This window comes from Petromyzon marinus, chromosome 74 (genome assembly GCF_048934315.1).
Source record: "Petromyzon marinus isolate PM22_M1 ecotype Great Lakes invasive population chromosome 74, UKy_Petmar_22M1.pri1.0, whole genome shotgun sequence".
Classification (NCBI taxonomy): domain Eukaryota; kingdom Metazoa; phylum Chordata; class Hyperoartia; order Petromyzontiformes; family Petromyzontidae; genus Petromyzon; species Petromyzon marinus.
This window is the reverse complement of record NC_133740.1, coordinates 12,003,112-12,021,489: the sequence shown is the minus strand read 5'-3', so window position 1 is coordinate 12,021,489 and position 18,378 is coordinate 12,003,112. Positions and strand designations below refer to the sequence as shown.

At 52.3% G+C, this 18,378-nt stretch overlaps 1 protein-coding gene across 1 annotated transcript; it reads right to left on the bottom strand.

Annotated features, from left to right (window-relative positions):
* Window positions 1-103: 103 nt before the first annotated feature.
* On the bottom strand, window positions 104-17,463 carry LOC116957438 (tubulin beta-4B chain-like). Its single transcript, XM_032979579.2, has 6 exons — window positions 17,268-17,463; window positions 10,817-10,925; window positions 7,540-7,650; window positions 6,601-6,845; window positions 4,962-5,564; window positions 104-1,905 (listed from the first exon to the last, which is right to left on the bottom strand). The coding sequence occupies exons 1-6, from the start codon at window positions 17,322-17,324 to the stop codon at window positions 1,693-1,695; spliced, it is 1,338 nt and encodes a 445-aa protein (XP_032835470.1). The 5' UTR covers window positions 17,325-17,463; the 3' UTR covers window positions 104-1,692.
* Between the last annotated feature and the right edge of the window lie 915 nt (window positions 17,464-18,378).

Below are 18,378 nucleotides of genomic sequence, written 5' to 3'. Positions count from 1 at the left end.
CTCAAGAGCTACTACCCCCCCCCCTCACCTGAGCAAACACTGTAGGACATGTTACAAGTTGCAACCAATTGCAGAGACAAGACAGCACTCAGACCAAGCCAAGTCATCTTTCAATGCCTTTTTTTTATTGACGCCTCACTTTCCCCAAGAGGCATAATTGTACTTGGGTCAAAAAGCGACGTTTCACTTGTTTCAATTTGTGCGAGTGTCCACCTTCCCTTACAGCAACTGTTGGCAACGCGTGGAGAGGAGGGGTGGGGATGTGGGTGAGAATTGGGCACCGTCCCAGGGAAATGGCTCCAGTAGACAGGAAGGGGGGCAAAGTTCCAAGACACAAAACGACTTCTCTTACAGCAGCCAACATTTTTTTTAAACAGGACTAATGTTCATTTGCAAGTTGCTATGAAGAGGTTATTGCGAGAGGCAATGCCATCAACTTAAAACCGGTAAACAAGATTCTGAAACATAAAATAATTAAGGACTTTGTACACAGTGGATGTTTGTCCGGACCAAGTTTTGCGAGGACAAGAAAATAATCATTTTAAGACATCGGTGTTGTCACAGGAGGGCGATAACATGGAAGTTGACGGGAGTACAGTGGCAGGAGGGGAGGAGGGGGTTCAAGGTGCACGCTCATCAACCCGCAAACACGAGGTGGCAGCACATGCAGGACGACTAGCGGGAGCCACCGTCCGCCCCCAACAAGTCAACGTGGGAGGGGGGGCTAAAATAAAATGTACAACTTTCACAAGAGAACAAATCCGTGAACGTGATTTTAGCAGCAGGCGTGCGCAATCGTGTCTGGAACACTACACACATTCTGCTGGAGACTGCCCAAATTGTCCTTCCCCATCGACAACAGTTAGGGGGGCGTGGGTGGGGAGGTGGTTTTAATACTCAAATCGACTTGTACAGGCATACAAACGATGCACAGGTGCAAGATGATGCATGCAGGTGGCTTTGTGTGGGGGGGGAGGCTTCCCCACATTACGCACACAAGCCAAGGCTGGGCATGGGGATTCCATGCACGCACACGGGCAGGTGACACAAGAACGTTTCCCTTCCAACACAGACGGATAACCCATGGGTGGGGATGTGGTAGCCAGCCAGCCTTCACACCTGTGCACGTACACCACCACCCCCCCCTCCCACGTCTGCAGATAAGCACGCAGCATCTACCACCAACCCCACGCTAAACCGTTTACCTAAAACTCGCCACCACCCCCGCCCATGCCCCCACAACCACACCTCCCTAGGGACTGCAGATTTCTCAAATTCATAACGGGAAGACTCTCGCCAGGAAAACGGTGGCCTTCCGTCGTAGCTACAAAACGCACAGCGTACGTGCGTGGGGGGCTGTGACCCACGTTGCTCGCGACAAACTTAAAGGTCATAGGTCAAGAAGTCCACTTCATTAGGATGTCCACGGAAGAGGCCGCTCCCCATGATGTATCAATGATGAATAACAAACCCTGTGCGTGCCATGTAGCTACTGGAGCCGTGGTGTCTCCACCATGGCCACCGGTTCGGTTCCTATCCTCCCTCATCTCACTCCACCCCCCCCCCCCCACTGCGGTTCACATTAAGTTTATTTCCCATCACCTCTCCCCCCTCTCGTGTTACCGTGACGTTGGTTTTACTTAACTTGTCGTTTCTTACCCCCCCCCTCCCCCCCCTGGGCAACACCACCATCTAGGCGGCCTCCTCCTCGCCCTCCTCCTCAAACTCTCCCTCCTCCTCGGCCGTGGCGTCCTGGTACTGCTGGTACTCGGAGACGAGGTCGTTCATGTTGCTCTCCGCCTCGGTGAACTCCATCTCGTCCATGCCCTCGCCCGTGTACCAGTGCAGGAAGGCCTTGCGGCGGAACATGGCCGTGAACTGCTCAGAGATTCGCTTGAACAGCTCCTGCACACGTGGGGGGAGAGACATGGGGGGGGGTGGGTGGGGGTGAGACACTTGTTGTTAAGGGGGTGGTGAAGAGACACGGGGGTGGGTTGAGACACTTGTTGTTAAGGGGGTGGTGAAGAGACACGGGGGGTGAGACACTTGTTGTTAAGGGGGTGGTGAAGAGACACGGGGTGGGTGGGGGTGAGACACTTGTTGTTAAGGGGGTGGTGAAGAGACACGGGGGGGTGAGACACTTGTTGTTAAGGGGGTGGTGAAGAGACACGGGGGGTGAGACACTTGTTGTTAAGGGGGTGGTGAAGAGCCACGGGGGGGTGAGACACTTGTTGTTAAGGGGGTGGTGAAGAGCCACGGGGGGGTGAGACACTTGTTGTTAAGGGGGTGGTGAAGAGACACGGGGTGGGTGGGGGTGAGACACTTGTTGTTAAGGGGGTGGTGAAGAGACACGGGTGGGTGAGACACTTGTTGTTAAGGGGGTGGTGAAGAGACACGGGGTGGGTGGGGGTGAGACACTTGTTGTTAAGGGGGTGGTGAAGAGACACGGGGGGGTGAGACACTTGTTGTTAAGGGGGTGGTGAAGAGACACGGGGGTGGGTTGAGACACTTGTTGTTAAGGGGGTGGTGAAGAGCCACGGGGGGGTGAGACACTTGTTGTTAAGGGGGTGGTGAAGAGACACGGGGTGGGTGGGGGTGAGACACTTGTTGTTAAGGGGGCGGTGAAGAGCCACGGGGGGGTGAGACACTTGTTGTTAAGGGGGTGGTGAAGAGACACGGGTGGGTGAGACACTTGTTGTTAAGGGGGTGGTGAAGAGACACGGGGTGGGTGGGGGTGAGACACTTGTTGTTAAGGGGGTGGTGAAGAGACACGGGGGGGTGAGACACTTGTTGTTAAGGGGGTGGTGAAGAGACACGGGGGGGGTGAGACACTTGTTGTTAAGGGGGTGGTGAAGAGACACGGGGGGGTGAGACACTTGTTGTTAAGGGGGTGGTGAAGAGACACGGGGGTGGGTTGAGACACTTGTTGTTAAGGGGGTGGTGAAGAGACACGGGGGGTGAGACACTTGTTGTTAAGGGGGTGGTGAAGAGACACGGGGTGGGTGGGGGTGAGACACTTGTTGTTAAGGGGGTGGTGAAGAGACACGGGGGGGTGAGACACTTGTTGTTAAGGGGGTGGTGAAGAGACACGGGGGGTGAGACACTTGTTGTTAAGGGGGTGGTGAAGAGCCACGGGGGGGTGAGACACTTGTTGTTAAGGGGGTGGTGAAGAGCCACGGGGGGGTGAGACACTTGTTGTTAAGGGGGTGGTGAAGAGACACGGGGTGGGTGGGGGTGAGACACTTGTTGTTAAGGGGGTGGTGAAGAGACACGGGTGGGTGAGACACTTGTTGTTAAGGGGGTGGTGAAGAGACACGGGGTGGGTGGGGGTGAGACACTTGTTGTTAAGGGGGTGGTGAAGAGACACGGGGGGGTGAGACACTTGTTGTTAAGGGGGTGGTGAAGAGACACGGGGGTGGGTTGAGACACTTGTTGTTAAGGGGGTGGTGAAGAGCCACGGGGGGGTGAGACACTTGTTGTTAAGGGGGTGGTGAAGAGACACGGGGTGGGTGGGGGTGAGACACTTGTTGTTAAGGGGGCGGTGAAGAGCCACGGGGGGGTGAGACACTTGTTGTTAAGGGGGTGGTGAAGAGACACGGGTGGGTGAGACACTTGTTGTTAAGGGGGTGGTGAAGAGACACGGGGTGGGTGGGGGTGAGACACTTGTTGTTAAGGGGGTGGTGAAGAGACACGGGGGGGTGAGACACTTGTTGTTAAGGGGGTGGTGAAGAGACACGGGGGGGGTGAGACACTTGTTGTTAAGGGGGTGGTGAAGAGACACGGGGGGGTGAGACACTTGTTGTTAAGGGGGTGGTGAAGAGACACGGGGGTGGGTTGAGACACTTGTTGTTAAGGGGGTGGTGAAGAGACACGGGGGGGTGAGACACTTGTTGTTAAGGGGGTGGTGAAGAGACACGGGGGGGGGTGAGACACTTGTTGTTAAGGGGGTGGTGAAGAGCCACGGGGGGGGGAGACACTTGTTGTTAAGGGGGTGGTGAAGAGACACGGGGGGGCGAGACACTTGTTGTTAAGGGGGTGGTGAAGAGACACGGGGGGGCGAGACACTTGTTGTTAAGGGGGTGGTGAAGAGACACGGGTGGGTGAGACACTTGTTAAGGGGGTGGTGAAGAGACACGGGGGGGTGAGACACTTGTTGTTAAGGGGGTGGTGAAGGCATAACATCTGGGGGTCTATACGCTTTGGTTCTATTCGGTAAAGTCATGGAGGTAAAAAATTAAACGAACGTGATTTGTCGTTTTATTTTTTTACCCAAGCGACTTTACCGAATAGAACCAAAGAGTATGGATCCTTGCGGTCACGAAAGCTTCAAATCTAGAATCGGGGGGGGGGTCCTCTCCCACAGCAGCAGTTTTTGTAGGTCCGATAAAATCAAATGATCCCAAAACCCGAGTTGCTAATCAGAGGTAGGAGCAAGACAAGGATCCTCCTGAAAGCCAGCGCTTCAACCGACCGCTGGCAAAAGTCCCAGGTTCTCCACTGGGGAACAACACAGGCTCCTGAGAGCCACTCTCAAGGGGACAGATCCTCAAAGGGTTCCCCTTCCCCTCGCACCTCCGATTAACTAAGACTCAATCCCCCGTAAACCCACTCATAAGACCCTCCATGCCACACACAAAAAAACCACCTTCCAAACTCCACAAATTCCCACCATCTAGCCTTTACAGACTGTTGGAGCAAGTGCCCGTTAGCAAGCAGCTAACAAGGGGTGGGTGACAAACCACGCCCGGCCGCCTTTGTCTCCCTAGTGGCGATGTTTACACACCGGACCAGGTACTCATTTCAGGCCGGCTCGACCGAGGGGAGGCCCAGGACCAATTCAGATAAGTCACCGATGTATGGCCACGGGCGAGAATCGAACCTCGGGCCGCAGGGGTTCGTCGTAGCGCTACGACACCGCCGCCCCCCCACCACCACCACCAAACTCCACCACCCGCACGCACCTGGATGGCCGTGCTGTTGCCGATGAAGGTGGCCGACATCTTGAGGCCGCGGGGCGGGATGTCGCACACGGCCGTCTTCACGTTGTTGGGGATCCACTCGACGAAGTAGCTGCTGTTCTTGTTCTGAATGTTCAGCATCTGCTCGTCCACCTCCTTCATGGACATGCGGCCGCGGAAGATGGCGGCCACCGTGAGGTAGCGGCCGTGCCGCGGGTCGCACGCCGCCATCATGTTCTTGGCGTCGAACATCTGCTGGGTGAGCTCGGGCACGGTGAGCGCGCGGTACTGCTGCGAGCCGCGGCTGGTGAGCGGCGCGAAGCCCGGCATGAAGAAGTGCAGGCGCGGGAAGGGCACCATGTTGACGGCGAGCTTGCGCAGGTCGGCGTTGAGCTGGCCCGGGAAGCGCAGGCAGGTGGTGACGCCGCTCATGGTGGCCGACACCAGGTGGTTCAGGTCGCCGTACGTGGGCGTCGTGAGCTTGAGGGTGCGGAAGCAGATGTCGTAGAGCGCCTCGTTGTCGATGCAGTACGTCTCGTCCGTGTTCTCCACCAGCTGGTGCACCGACAGCGTCGCGTTGTACGGCTCCACCACCGTGTCAGATACCTGCGCACGCAGGGGGTGGGGTGACGAGCGGGCGGGCGGGCAAGCGCGGTGGGATAGCAGGCCATGGTCGGGAGGATTCAACTATTGGAGAAAGATTTTTTTTTCTCTTTTGCCAGGCAAAAAAGGCCCACCGAGTTGTGTAGCTTCTTTTTCAGAAGCGATCTCGCCACAAGTGATAGCACAACGAAGTCGTGGCCAACACGTGGAACTTTACAGCAGTGAAACTCTTAAACGCGTGACGTCGATTTTATAAATTGGGGTTAGGCGAGCGTGAAGTCAAGCATCAGGCCAAGTTCTCGTCTCAGAGTCCTCTAAGATGTAAGTACCCACCCCCCCAGTACCACTTGCCTTGTGGGCACACCGTTACCGAAAATGTTCATGTTAATATAAAATCCAATAATTTACCTATTTATGCAGGAAGCCACGGTAAGTCTTTCCAGAGGGTTCTGCTACTGGGTTTTTTTTATTCTAGGGGGTGTTGAGCCAATTGAGTGTTTGTTGTGCACGTGGGAGAAAATCCAGAGCACCTGGAAAAGCACCCAGGGCAACATCCCCATACAGCCGGAAACAGACGGCAACTAAGTATACTTTCTATACCGCCTTCTGGCGAAGCAGGGTACGGAGCCACACCTTGATAGCCACAGCAAGGGAGTTTCATCGCAACGTTAGTGTGACGCCCTCGCCTCCAGCGCTGGATTACAGGCCACATTAACACCACCCACCACCTCACAATGTGGGACCTCAGTACTATCACCTTCAACAACCACAGGTCTTCTCTATCTTGTGCCTCTCACCTTGGGGGGAGGGCACCACACTGAAGGTGTTCATGATGCGGTCGGGGTTATAGCACCAGTAACTAAAGCACTCAGTCTCACCTTGGGGGAGGGCACCCACACTGAAGGTGTTCATGATGCGGTCGGGGTTAGAGTACCAGTAACTAAAGCACTCGGTCTCACCTTGGGGGAGGGCACCACACTGAAGGTGTTCATGATGCGGTCGGGGTTAGAGTACCAGTAACTAAAGCACTCGGTCTCACCTTGGGGGAGGGCACCACACTGAAGGTGTTCATGATGCGGTCGGGGTACTCCTCGCGGATCTTGCTGATGAGCAGGGTGCCCATGCCCGAGCCGGTGCCGCCGCCCAGCGAGTGCGTCAGCTGGAAGCCCTGCAGGCAGTCGCAGCTCTCCGCCTCCTTGCGCACCACGTCCAGCACCGAGTCCACCAGCTCCGCTCCCTCCGTGTAGTGGCCCTTGGCCCAGTTGTTACCCGCACCGCTCTGGCCTGCGGTGCGATTGGGGTGGGGGACAGGAGAGCCGGAAGCGGACGGTAAGAAGACGCGTAGGCACGGGTGGGCGGTGCCACATTAGCAAGATGTTGACCAACTCGCCTGGTGTACACAGGAGATCGTGGGTTCAATCCCGACACTGACGATGCCCCGCTGTAAATTTGGAGTTTGCGCGCCTCTCACTGTGGTCGCGTGGAGTTCTGGCTCCATCATGCCCGCATTTAGAAATCAATGTCACGCATTTACAGAGTATTTTCCCCGCTATAAATTTCCACTTGATAGGCTACTTTGGCGAGTAACCATTTGTGGTGGGCAGGTCTCTTCTAAAAAGACAGCTACGTAGCTTAGCGGGCCTTACCTGGTAAAATATGAAGTTTAATTTTAAGACTTTGATAAAGCAGGTGGGTGGTTGGGGGGGGGGAAATGGACAGGGTGACAGACCAAGGGAGGTGAAAAATAAAATGTGCAAGACAATGGGAGAATGACACAGGGGAAGTGGACACAAGGTACACCACACGGGTCAAACAAACAAGGGTGGGAGGGGGGGGGGATGGATAATGGGTGAAAGGAGACCCGTACAAGACACGAGACAGTTTTTAACATAGAAGACGCGGAAATCAAATGGTGTAAAAGCAGTCGGACAATGGGTAGTGAGACCCATCACGTGAACAAGGAGACAACGACACTCACCGAAGACAAAGTTGTCCGGGCGGAACATTTGACCAAAGGGTCCGGACCTCACCGAGTCCATCGTGCCGGGCTCGAGGTCCACGAGGATGGCCCTGGGAACGTACTTCCCACCTGAGGTGGGGGGGGAAGAGCGAGAAATACAATCGTGGTCAGCAACCAACAAATAATGATCTCCACCTCGGAACGCATTTCCTCGCTCTCTCGTGGACGGCGACTCGAGGAACCACAAAACAAGCAGGCGAGGCAGCCATGCAATGAGCTGCCACCAACAAGTGCCCAAGCTCTACGGTACTCTACGTACGTCAAAATTGTTATCGGGCAATTGACGAGCATTTTACATGGGAGGAAATCTGCGCAAACCCCATGCATGCTGGGGGGGGGAAAGTCGCCATCCCATATGGAGAGGACAGGTTAAGTCCAACACCTTGTGCTGTACCACACCTTGCTCCCGACAAGCCCAGGGTATGGACGGACTCCTCCTTGATGAGGGGAGTTCCACAACATTCATGTAGTGGTTCCACCAACCCTCACTGCCTCCAGTGCTGGATTACACGCATGCATAGCCGCAATCTGCTTAGTGATAATAATGTAGAATTTGTTGCAACGCATAGTGTCCGGTCACCGAGACCGAGAGGCGTGGGAAACCAGACGAGCGGGGGAAGGAAGCCAGAGCCGGCACCAACAATTGCCCAAGCTACGTGGGGCCCTACAGCAGTGGTTCAGCTTTACCTGGGGTCACGCACCCCCTGGAGGTGCAAAACATGCCAGATTGTTTTAGAAGGTAAATAATCGAAAACAAGAATTAAGCACGTGCAACGCAAGTACAACTACAGTAAAACCTTGGTCTGCGAGTGTTTTGCAAGACGAGCAAAAAAATGTTAAATAAATATTAATTTGATAAACGAGCCAGGTCTTGCAATACGAGTAGTGTACGTGTACACGCTTTGTCTGCCGAGCATCACGTGATCACAACTGATATACGAGTGCTTTGGATTATAAAAACACGTTTCCGGAACCAATTATGCTCACAAGCCAAAGTTTTACTGTACTTTGGGTTCTCAAGCGTAAAACAATTTATAATGGTAATAAATGCATAGGTTTGACACAAAGGGGGTGGAAGGCTGCAGTAACGGTTAAGAACCACCACCCTATAGCAACTTTGTCCAACAGTGGGATGCTTGGCTAACAGTGTTAGAGAATGTGCAGCTCGATGGGTTCATAATGGCCGTGTCTGTGTCAACTGTGAATGCCGGTAATGGTCCAGATCCTGATTTGGAGCCAGGGTTCCGACTGCCTACAATTTTACAGTGTTCAAGTGCAGTGAGACACGATGCTGATCCAAGCCACCAAAGACTGCATACTAAAAGAAAGCGGTATATTCAATATTCTCTAGATTAGATTAAACACCGCCACCCTCCCTCCCCACCACCCTGTATTTTTAAAGCCTTTGTTGGAGGCGAGTTTCATAATCTGAAAGGTCTTCCTAAAGTTAATCGTTCAGAATAATCTTCCAGTAGACATCTACCCATTTTTCGATTTAAAGCTTTCGTGACTGCAAGGATTCATCTTCTTTGGTTCTTTCGGTAAAGTCACGTAGAATGAGAAAATAATAAATTGATAAAATAATTGTTTTATTTTATTCTCATTCTACGTGACTTTACCGAAAGAACCAAAGAAGATCTACCCATTCATTGCAGCGCCCTCCATCATCTGGAAGATTCCGCCCCACCGGTAAAATATTCCCCAGATTATAAAGACTTTCTTTTAATAGCCCCAAGAGTCTTCCATCTCAAGCGCATCTTATATTATCCAGAGATGACAGCAACCATCAGAACGGAGCTCACGACTGCAGCGTTTCCAGCACGGTATCTAGGACACGGCTATTACAAACCCCTCTCCCCACAACGAAAACTGCCCCCCCCCCCCACGGCTCATTACGCATGAGCTCATCAGCGCCGCCTCCAAGCACACTCATCGTATTTAACCCGCGAGAGAAAGGGGCCCTTTCTCTCCCCCGCAGTGAGTCACCATTCATGTGCTCGCTCATTCGAGGTTCTTTACAAAACGTTTGGGGGTCGGTGGGCCGGTTTTTTTGGGTTTCTACACTCGCACAACCTCGCCTCAGTCAAGCTACACTCCCCACCATATTGTCCAGCATCAGCTCGGCTCGAGCAAACAGCAGCCACACATTCTACACGCTCGCAAGCGCAAAGATTCCACCCCCCCCCCACCCCCCATATAGCCTTTAAGACTGTTGTGGCCAAGTGCTGTTGGAGCAAGCATCTATATATGAAGGCAGCCACGGCACACGAGGTGGGTGTCCAGCAGCACCCTCGGCCGCCTTTGTCTCCCCAGCGCTGATGTTATATACACACACTGCACAAGGTACTCATTTAAGGCAAAGTCGACTTCGCAACCACGCACGCTCATTTATATCCCTTGCACGCAAACTCTACACACAAGCTCCCACAACCACAAAGACGCTGCTGTTCACCGGCACCCCCTAAGATTGGAAGGGCTCGCTTTATTAGCGTGCCAGTCGCACTGCTCAGCAGGCGACGTGGGTCAAAAGCAAGGGAGCTTTTGTAAGAGGCAGGGGGATCCACTGCAAATTTACATTGGGTTCAGTGTTCGTTTTAACACCTCCATTGCAGTTTGTGGTGGGGCACGTATCATCCAAACGGAGGCCGTGTGGTTGGTACCGACGTGGCCATTACGAGACTTGCGATTGATACCAAGCGGAGGTCTTCATGTGACGTGGCGCCGGTGTTTGACGTGGCTAATATGAACCCAGAAACTCCAGCGTCAAAGGCTCACAAAGCCAGGACCTCGGCAAAAATAAGTCCATGCCCGACAGGCCCACTATGATCCCGTGAGACATCCGGAGAACAAGTCAAATCAGGATGTCAATATCGCTGGCCGAGCACCCGAAACAGCCATTATGAACCCCCCCCACACCCCCTCCAAAAAAAGACAAGCAGACCCAGGATCTCGGCAGTGTTGCCTTCCTTGTCTGCATCACGGCCATCAAGAGGAGATCAAGATTCTGAGATTGCAGCTAGGATCCTGTGGTAGTAGCTCAGCAACTGAGACTGGCATTTTGAACACCCCCTGCCTGACACTCAGACCTGGGGGCTTGAAATCAGGACTGGGTGGAGGTATGGCCCCGTCTTTGACGAGGGTCCAGAAGTCACCCAGAAGTATGGCCCGCAGCCATGCCCCCCCCCCCCCCCCCCAGTGTGAGCGTGCGAGACACGGCCACCGAGCCCCCCCTCACCCTGCGCCTCATTGTAGTAGACGTTGATTCTCTCCAGTTGCAGGTCGCTGTCGCCCCTGTAGGTGCCCGTGGGGTCAATTCCGTGCTCATCGCTGATCACCTCCCAGAACTGCAGTCAGAAGGGGGGGTGTTTGAGGAAGGAGGGAGGGAGCAGTGGTGGAGAGAGGGGTATGGAGAGTGAGAGGCAAGCGAGACAAGACGAGCAAATTTTAAAACCTGACCCAACACGTCATAGCAAGTCACAGCCACCCTTGGTTAAACTTGTAGAGTTTGGCCACTGCGTGTTGCCAGCCAAGCGAACCGTGCATAACACGGTGGGTGGAACAGCAGCGGATAGATGTGTGCATTACACAGAGGGGGCAGGGAAATCAGCATTCTGCAGCCAACAAATATTTGGGGGAGGGGCACGGGGGGTGAACGCTCTGACATTGGCATGCCAGAAATTCACACCACAACTTTAAAATATTCTCATTAAACAACGCTTGCATAACTCTTCACAGTCCAGAGTTAAGATGCCCCCGCCGCCCCCCCTCCACCGCCACGCACCGAGGAGAATGGTTGCTTGTGCCTTTGCCGTGTAAGCAAGGCAGGTGACCGGGCACAGCTCACGCGGTGGTGCGGCCCAGTGAATAAGGGCGAGCCGGTTTTAATCTGCGAGAGCAATAGCATGTGCTGGCAACGGGCACACGCCAGCACATGACTCTAAGCCTCAAGACAACGCCATTTCTTCCGCCCCCCTTAAAACCACCCAAAATTCACACCTCATCTTACAGTAGAGGCTGCCAAAGAGCACCCCTAAGGGGCCGTCTTACACAACACCGAAAACCACACTCCTGCAGCATCTGGCAGCTGACAAGCATAGATTCAAGCAAACCCGACTCTGCCGATCCAAGACAGGTACGCATTTCCGCAGAGGATGTGGCCAAAACGGAATGAGTAATAAAATCGCCACCAATTATTGGCTTAAGCACTGATATATAGAACTCAGTTTAGCAAAGCTGCTAACATTTTCCGTAATGACGAAAATTATTTTGTCAACCTACACAGGGTTACGTAGAGTTGTACTCTTTATACCACGTCTTAAGTCCAATCAACTAAAGGGCACAAATCGATTAGAGATTCCACAAGTGAGCAATTGATTATCGAGTCGTGTAATTTCAGGAATAAATGCACGTGTGGGCACAGGCAAACAGACTGCACGACAACAAGCCCAAGTCAATGTGTGGTGCATGTGGCCCTCTCCAGTTAAAGGTACAGCCCTGCAATCGCCTCCTCACACCACTGCAAGGAACACTCTGGAGATTATTCAGTCTACACTTCCACACCCCACATGGAGACATGTCAGACGGTGGGCGAACTCGCACTCCACCCCAACACAACACATTTGAATCCTGCTGCTGAGTGCACATGGTGGGAGTTGGTGGGGGAAATAAAACAAAAACTTTCCCCATTGCTTCAACCGACAAAACGGAACCGGTGACCGATAAGAGAAAAGAAAGTCTGGCGTGCTAGCCACCACACTGGCCACTGTCAGCTCCCCCCCCCACCACCTAACCCGTCTCGGTTAAAGACTGAAGGATTTTATTATTCGTGGGTGAACATTTATATGTATGCGGCAAAACTGGGAAACCAGTTGCATTTTACCTTTATCCCCCCCATCAGTTACCGGCCATGCAAAGAAATTGGGGGGTGCAGTAGCCACCAACAACCATATGGGGGGCTGGTGGGTGTCAGGGCCCACCCTCCATGGGTCATGGTTGTTTGGGGGGTGAATTAGCAACCACAGCAGTGGTGCCACTCAAGATTGGGAGAGGGGGGGGGTAGAATGGAAAAGACGGCTGCCCGCTCCAACGCTGCTCCCATTTCACAAAGGCTGCTGGCGCCCAGTCTCCGTTGGGAGGGGACGGTGGAAAGTACGCAAAGATTAAACCGCAACACCCCCCCCCGCCACCTCGGGAATCGTTGCTCGTGTGCCGCGCAAGCAGACGGGCCGAGCCTACTCCCCCGTGAATTTATAAAAAGACGAGGAGGAATCCATCCCTCTCGCTAACTCGCTCTACTGTACACACGACTGGTGCCGTTCATTAGCTCCAGCCTTGCCAGATGCAGACACAAAATGGGGAAGACTAAGAAAGCGCCCGTCAGTGTGCGACTGTGGTCACCAAGAACAGACCATTCAGATGACCATGCCGAATTCGCACAAGCAATGGTGGAGGCAGTGTTAAAACTCCACCACCCCTGCCGAAAATTATCTGGCTAGGTCACCACCCTCAATGTAAAATCCAGAGTTGTTGTTCCACCATTACACAGACAAATGAGCCACGATCAATCCACTGCTAGATGAAGGCTTTCAGACCGGATGGTGCTGCAGCCTCCCACAATCCAGCAATGAAAACAATCCATCGAGTCATCTGCATAAGAACGGATCTCACGGTCCCACTCAAGACGCAGTCCCATTTATTGCCTGCAATCCAGAAGACTCTTTGTCCCTCATCCATTTTCCAGCAGTAACATGTCCCTGCCCCAAGCAAACTCACCTTTCTTCCTAATATGGATGTAATTAACCCGTGTAATGTTCCAATTGATGAAAATGTGGAATTTACACCACCGACTAAGGGCTACTAACAGATTAAAATGTTGTCCAATATTATTCGAAATAAAAATCGATTCATTACGAATGTCACCGTGGGACTTGCAGAGGTCACGGGGTTCACAATTCCCATGGCAGTGGAATGGCCCTTCTGTCAGGAGTGGAACAAAGCAATCAATTTCGTGAATGCATCGCCACACCTCTTTCTAAAAAGAAATCCATCCCCTCTCACTGCACCAACAAACCAGGGAAGGCTTCAGTAACCACCAACTAAAAACCCATTGCACCACTCCGCCCAAAACAAGAGATGCCCCTGGACACCTGACGGGGGAAAAAAAAAAGACGGGCGTGAATAATTCAAGCGGTGCACCACGCGCGGGCGTGGCGACAGCACGACACGAGCGAGTCGCGAGCGCTTGTGTGGTCGTGTTCTCCGCGTTGGGTAAACGCCGAGCACCGTGTCCGGTCACGCACGGGCTGCCACTCTACCGCGAGTCAGCGCAGAGCCAACACCGCCACCACCAGCAGCCGGGGACTGGAGCAGACGCCATCATTAACGCCGATGGGGGGAGGTTGGTTGACAATCGTCCACACTGCCTACTACAAGCCCTGGTGGTTGTTAACCTTTATTGCAGCCTTGTGCCCTTTCGGTTCGATTGTTACAAAGTACGTTAATAAAGACAAAGGGTCTGAGGAAACAAAGTTGTACTTAACGTGCCCCCGATTAATTTGTTTGGAGGATTTACCGTCTAAAATAGATTTTGACCATTTCTCGCACCGCCAGGGAGGGAATCTCACACCCCAGGGTTAAGAGGAACCACTGCACTAGACTGTCAGCGTTCCATCAGCCGTGTTGCAAATTCACAAATGGAACAAATGCTGCAGGTCACCACCACCCCCCCCCATCTGCCTCCATTCCTCATTCAGCTCCACTTTGGAATTCACCGTCGTTTTGCCTCTTCTCCCACTCCCCCAAGTTCTTATAATATCCTTGCACAAGTCAAGACACGTTCTGTATTAATAACTCAATCTTTTATAGATCCCCCCCTCCCTCAAGAGGTTTTGTTGCTGGCCGCTTGGTCGGCTCTGCAACACCATCATAAAAATAATATCATCCATGGTCTATTGACTGGAAGCTGCCGAGGCATCGGAGCACCACACACCGGCCCTGGTCTCTCCACTGCTGAACGAGGGCCTTCACACCGTCGCAGCTTGCTCGACCACGCCGAGCGCTGGAGGCAAGCGCACAATTCACGGCTCGGCACTGCGCGTGGCGAGCTAAAGCGTGGGCAACCTCTACCCCACTCCCTCCAGAAGACGCCCATAGCCCAGCGAGAGGGTAGCGAGTCCACTGCCCTATGGGAGGCCCCTTCCGCCAGCAGGGAGTGACCCCCAGCGCTTGCAGGGCTGCGGCTCTAACCCCGTTCCGCACGTCTGCATACAGAAGAGATGGCTCATAATAAAGGTCTTTGGGTTAGATCGCGTTATTTATAAATGTGTCGTAACACTCCACCACCCGACACGGCCAAAACAGTAAAACACGCGTCACGATTACAAAGGACAAACAGCTCAACTACTTTAGCCCACCGGTGTGTTGAAGAGTGAATCAACATCATTTAAAATTTTGAGTACGACGTAATTACATCCAGCATCATCGGGCAATTCGCCAGAACGTTAAAGCCCTCACTTGCTCCCGGTCTTAAATAGAGCAGCAGCAGCAGGGCGACGTCGCAAAAGCCTACGTGTTACAACAGAATAGATGGCTGCTGGTGGTGGGGCGTGGCCTGCCGGCGACAGGAGCCTCCCGTTTCTCGTGCATTGTCAAATAAAAGACGACGACGATGATGTCACTGGGGATGCGGTCACGCTCGAGCAGCTGTTTGGGCCCCGCCGCCCCTCCCCAATCACAAAAAAAACCCCTTCCCTGCCCCCACGGCCCATTACACAGACTGCGTCATAAAATTGGTACCACTTTGCGGCAATCAAACCGGCCTTCGTGTGGGACTCAAGCGAGACTTTTGCCCCCGTGATAAAGGCGGCAGCTAACTATGCAAGCAATGTTTCGGGCGCCCGCCGTTGCTGCTCACGTAGAAGCTTACGATTAAATAAGGTGATCGAAAATTTAATCAAACGTTATAAAAACACGTTCACAATTTAGGCCCGTTGGTAATTAAAAAAAAGGTACAATTAAACGCATGCAATTTGTAACAATTCACGCGCGATGTGTCCAATAGACTGCCGGTTAATTGATGGCCTCGCCCGAATCGGATAGCTCACGAGATCCGTCCGACTATACTTCACCACGCGTGTACCGGTGGGGATTGCACCCCAGAATATCACTCGCCGCTAATGTTACCGTGGTCGCCGCCGGAACTCCGGCTCGGGTCGACCGGGTTCATGGCGCAGTGCGCTAACCACACTGCGCCACAGATCCACCACCACAACAAGATGTAACGCCCAAAGATAGTAAAAAAAATGTTTTTTTAATATATACGATTGTATTGATAGGGCGTCTTAACGCGCTGCCGTTTAGCATTGTATATATAGAAACTAAATTTAACAAAAAATATCAGCCACAGAAAAATAAGCCGAGGAATGGCATGTTCCAAAGGACATCCGTGGAGAGCGAGCTAGAGGTGGCGGCATTGTCGTGGCAGCTATCATCCAGCAGTGGATTGGTCACAGCCTTTTAATGCTCAATTTGAAACCAACTACGGCACGGCGGGGCAGCCGCGTGGCTTTTTGACACAATAGGGGGGGGGGGTGACCACTCACCCCATTGTCATTCCAATACCGACACAAAAAACCCCACGTGTACCACGAACATAAAAAAATTGTGTCTTCAATCAGGGATAAAAACAATAAAACCCCATCGAATTAAGACGGACGCGAGTTTGTCGAATCGGCACCGAAAAATGAAACACCTATAACGCTGCATTACAGATTTAAAAAATGTTAAACAATTAGCGGTCTTTTGTAATGGCCGTGTGTCAGTCAACCACCACGCCCCTCGCACACCAAGGGACAAATCCCTCAATAGATGCGGCAGCCGCTCGCCTCCACGGTGAGGTTAACGGTGTAAAAATGTCGGGAGGAGGGGTACGATCATAAGGTCGAGATTCGTTCGCTTCATTCATCTGAAACATTTTAAAAGGAGGACTTTGAGGTGGCGGTGTCGCCAACCCGCGCTAGACAATGGGGGGGGGGGGGGGGATGAGCTGCAGCCATTTTCCCGCCAGCGCCATTTGATGAGGGAACCCCTTCGCCCGTTATATTTTATTTATTTTCTGGGGAGGGGGGGGATTGGCTTAAAAACGTCTAATACACCGCGCGTGTTGTTGACGCAGACCGTGCGTTCGTTACCGAGGCATTGTTCTAATCGTGGTACAAAAAAATCTTATCGCATGAGGTAAATGTGTTTTTTTAACTCGCCCCCCCCCTCCACTGTCGGATATTAACATGGCGGACTTTTGGCGCGGTTTTTCAACGGGTTCAGAGAAGCAATTGTATAAAATATTTTTTTTTAAAATCAAAATGCATTTGGATTAACGTAGTCAATTCACGGTTATACTTTCTAGCGTGCAATTAAGACAATTTGCGTTTTACCGTATAATTTTTTTAGCAAATACAGCAACGTTAATGTACATGCGACAGACAATCCGCCGCGCGGTGTTAATGCGCACATAAAAAGTAGCGCGCCCGCGCGCGCTGTAACGCCGATTTGCAATGGGGTAAATACATCAACAATGCATTATCACCTACATATAGCACCCTCCTTGAGCAATAAAAACACATTCTAATCGTAACATTTAACGCAATTTAAGCGCCATGTTTCCCCCGAACGAATGTGCGTGCATTTACCTTGGAGCCGATCTGGTTGCCACACTGGCCCGCCTGCAAGTGAACGATTTCACGCATTTTCTCTTAATTTGTTTAACTTAATTTATACGTAAAAAAAAGAATTGGCTCTTGTCAAATTCACTGATGTTGTTGCACAGCAGGCCAGTCGGCTCAGATCACCTCTCCCAACCGCAGCGAGGACAATGAAAGTGAAGGCGCCTTCCCCTTAAATAGGGCACGCCCGGGCGATACCATCTCAATTCGTTGGCAATTTTTTTTTAAATACACAATTCCTGACCAAACAACAAAATCACTATACCACAACGTTACTATGTATTCAAATTTTAATTAATTCTATACGTTTTTTCTTACAACATTTACTAGTCAGTAAGTTTACAAAAAATAAGGTTAAAAGCGTTGAAGTCCCCCCCCCCTTCTCAATTGCAGTAATGACAATGGTATAGCCCGCTGTACATCCGGGGCACTACCGCCGCGTCACGTGATTTTGGCTCACGCGCCCCGAATGGCGATACGGTGACGCAGCGGCAGAATCGATTCGTACTGAACTCTACGATTATAAAATAGATTCCGTTTGGGATTCGTGCGGAATGTACGATGATAGAATCGATTTAAAGATGAGTTTCCGGAATCGATTCCAGCCGGTGTCCGCTTTGCGCTGAGGAGGCGGGGGTCGGGGGGGGGGGCAGCGGAACCGGTTCCATTGTAACGTAAATAAATAAATAAACATGGAACCGGTTCCAATGCAAACTCACGCTTGGGTGGGGCGGAACCGGTTCCCATGGGTTTCAATGCTCGTAGAAGGCCCATTGAGATTCATTGTCTTCGTGTGAGTCCACGTCCTTTATTTAACCATGCGAGAGGGTCGTCCTTGATTTAACCATGGTAGGGGAGAGTCCTTTATTTAACCATGCGAGAGGCGTGTCCTTTATTTAACCATGCGAGGGGCGAGTCCTTTATTTAACCATGCGAGGGACGAGTCCTTTATTTAACCATGCGAAAGGCGAGTCCTTTATTTAACCATGCGAGGGGCGAGTCCTTTATTTAACCATGCGAGGGACGAGTCCTTTATTTAACCATTGCGAGAGGCGAGTCCTTTAACCACGGTAGAGAC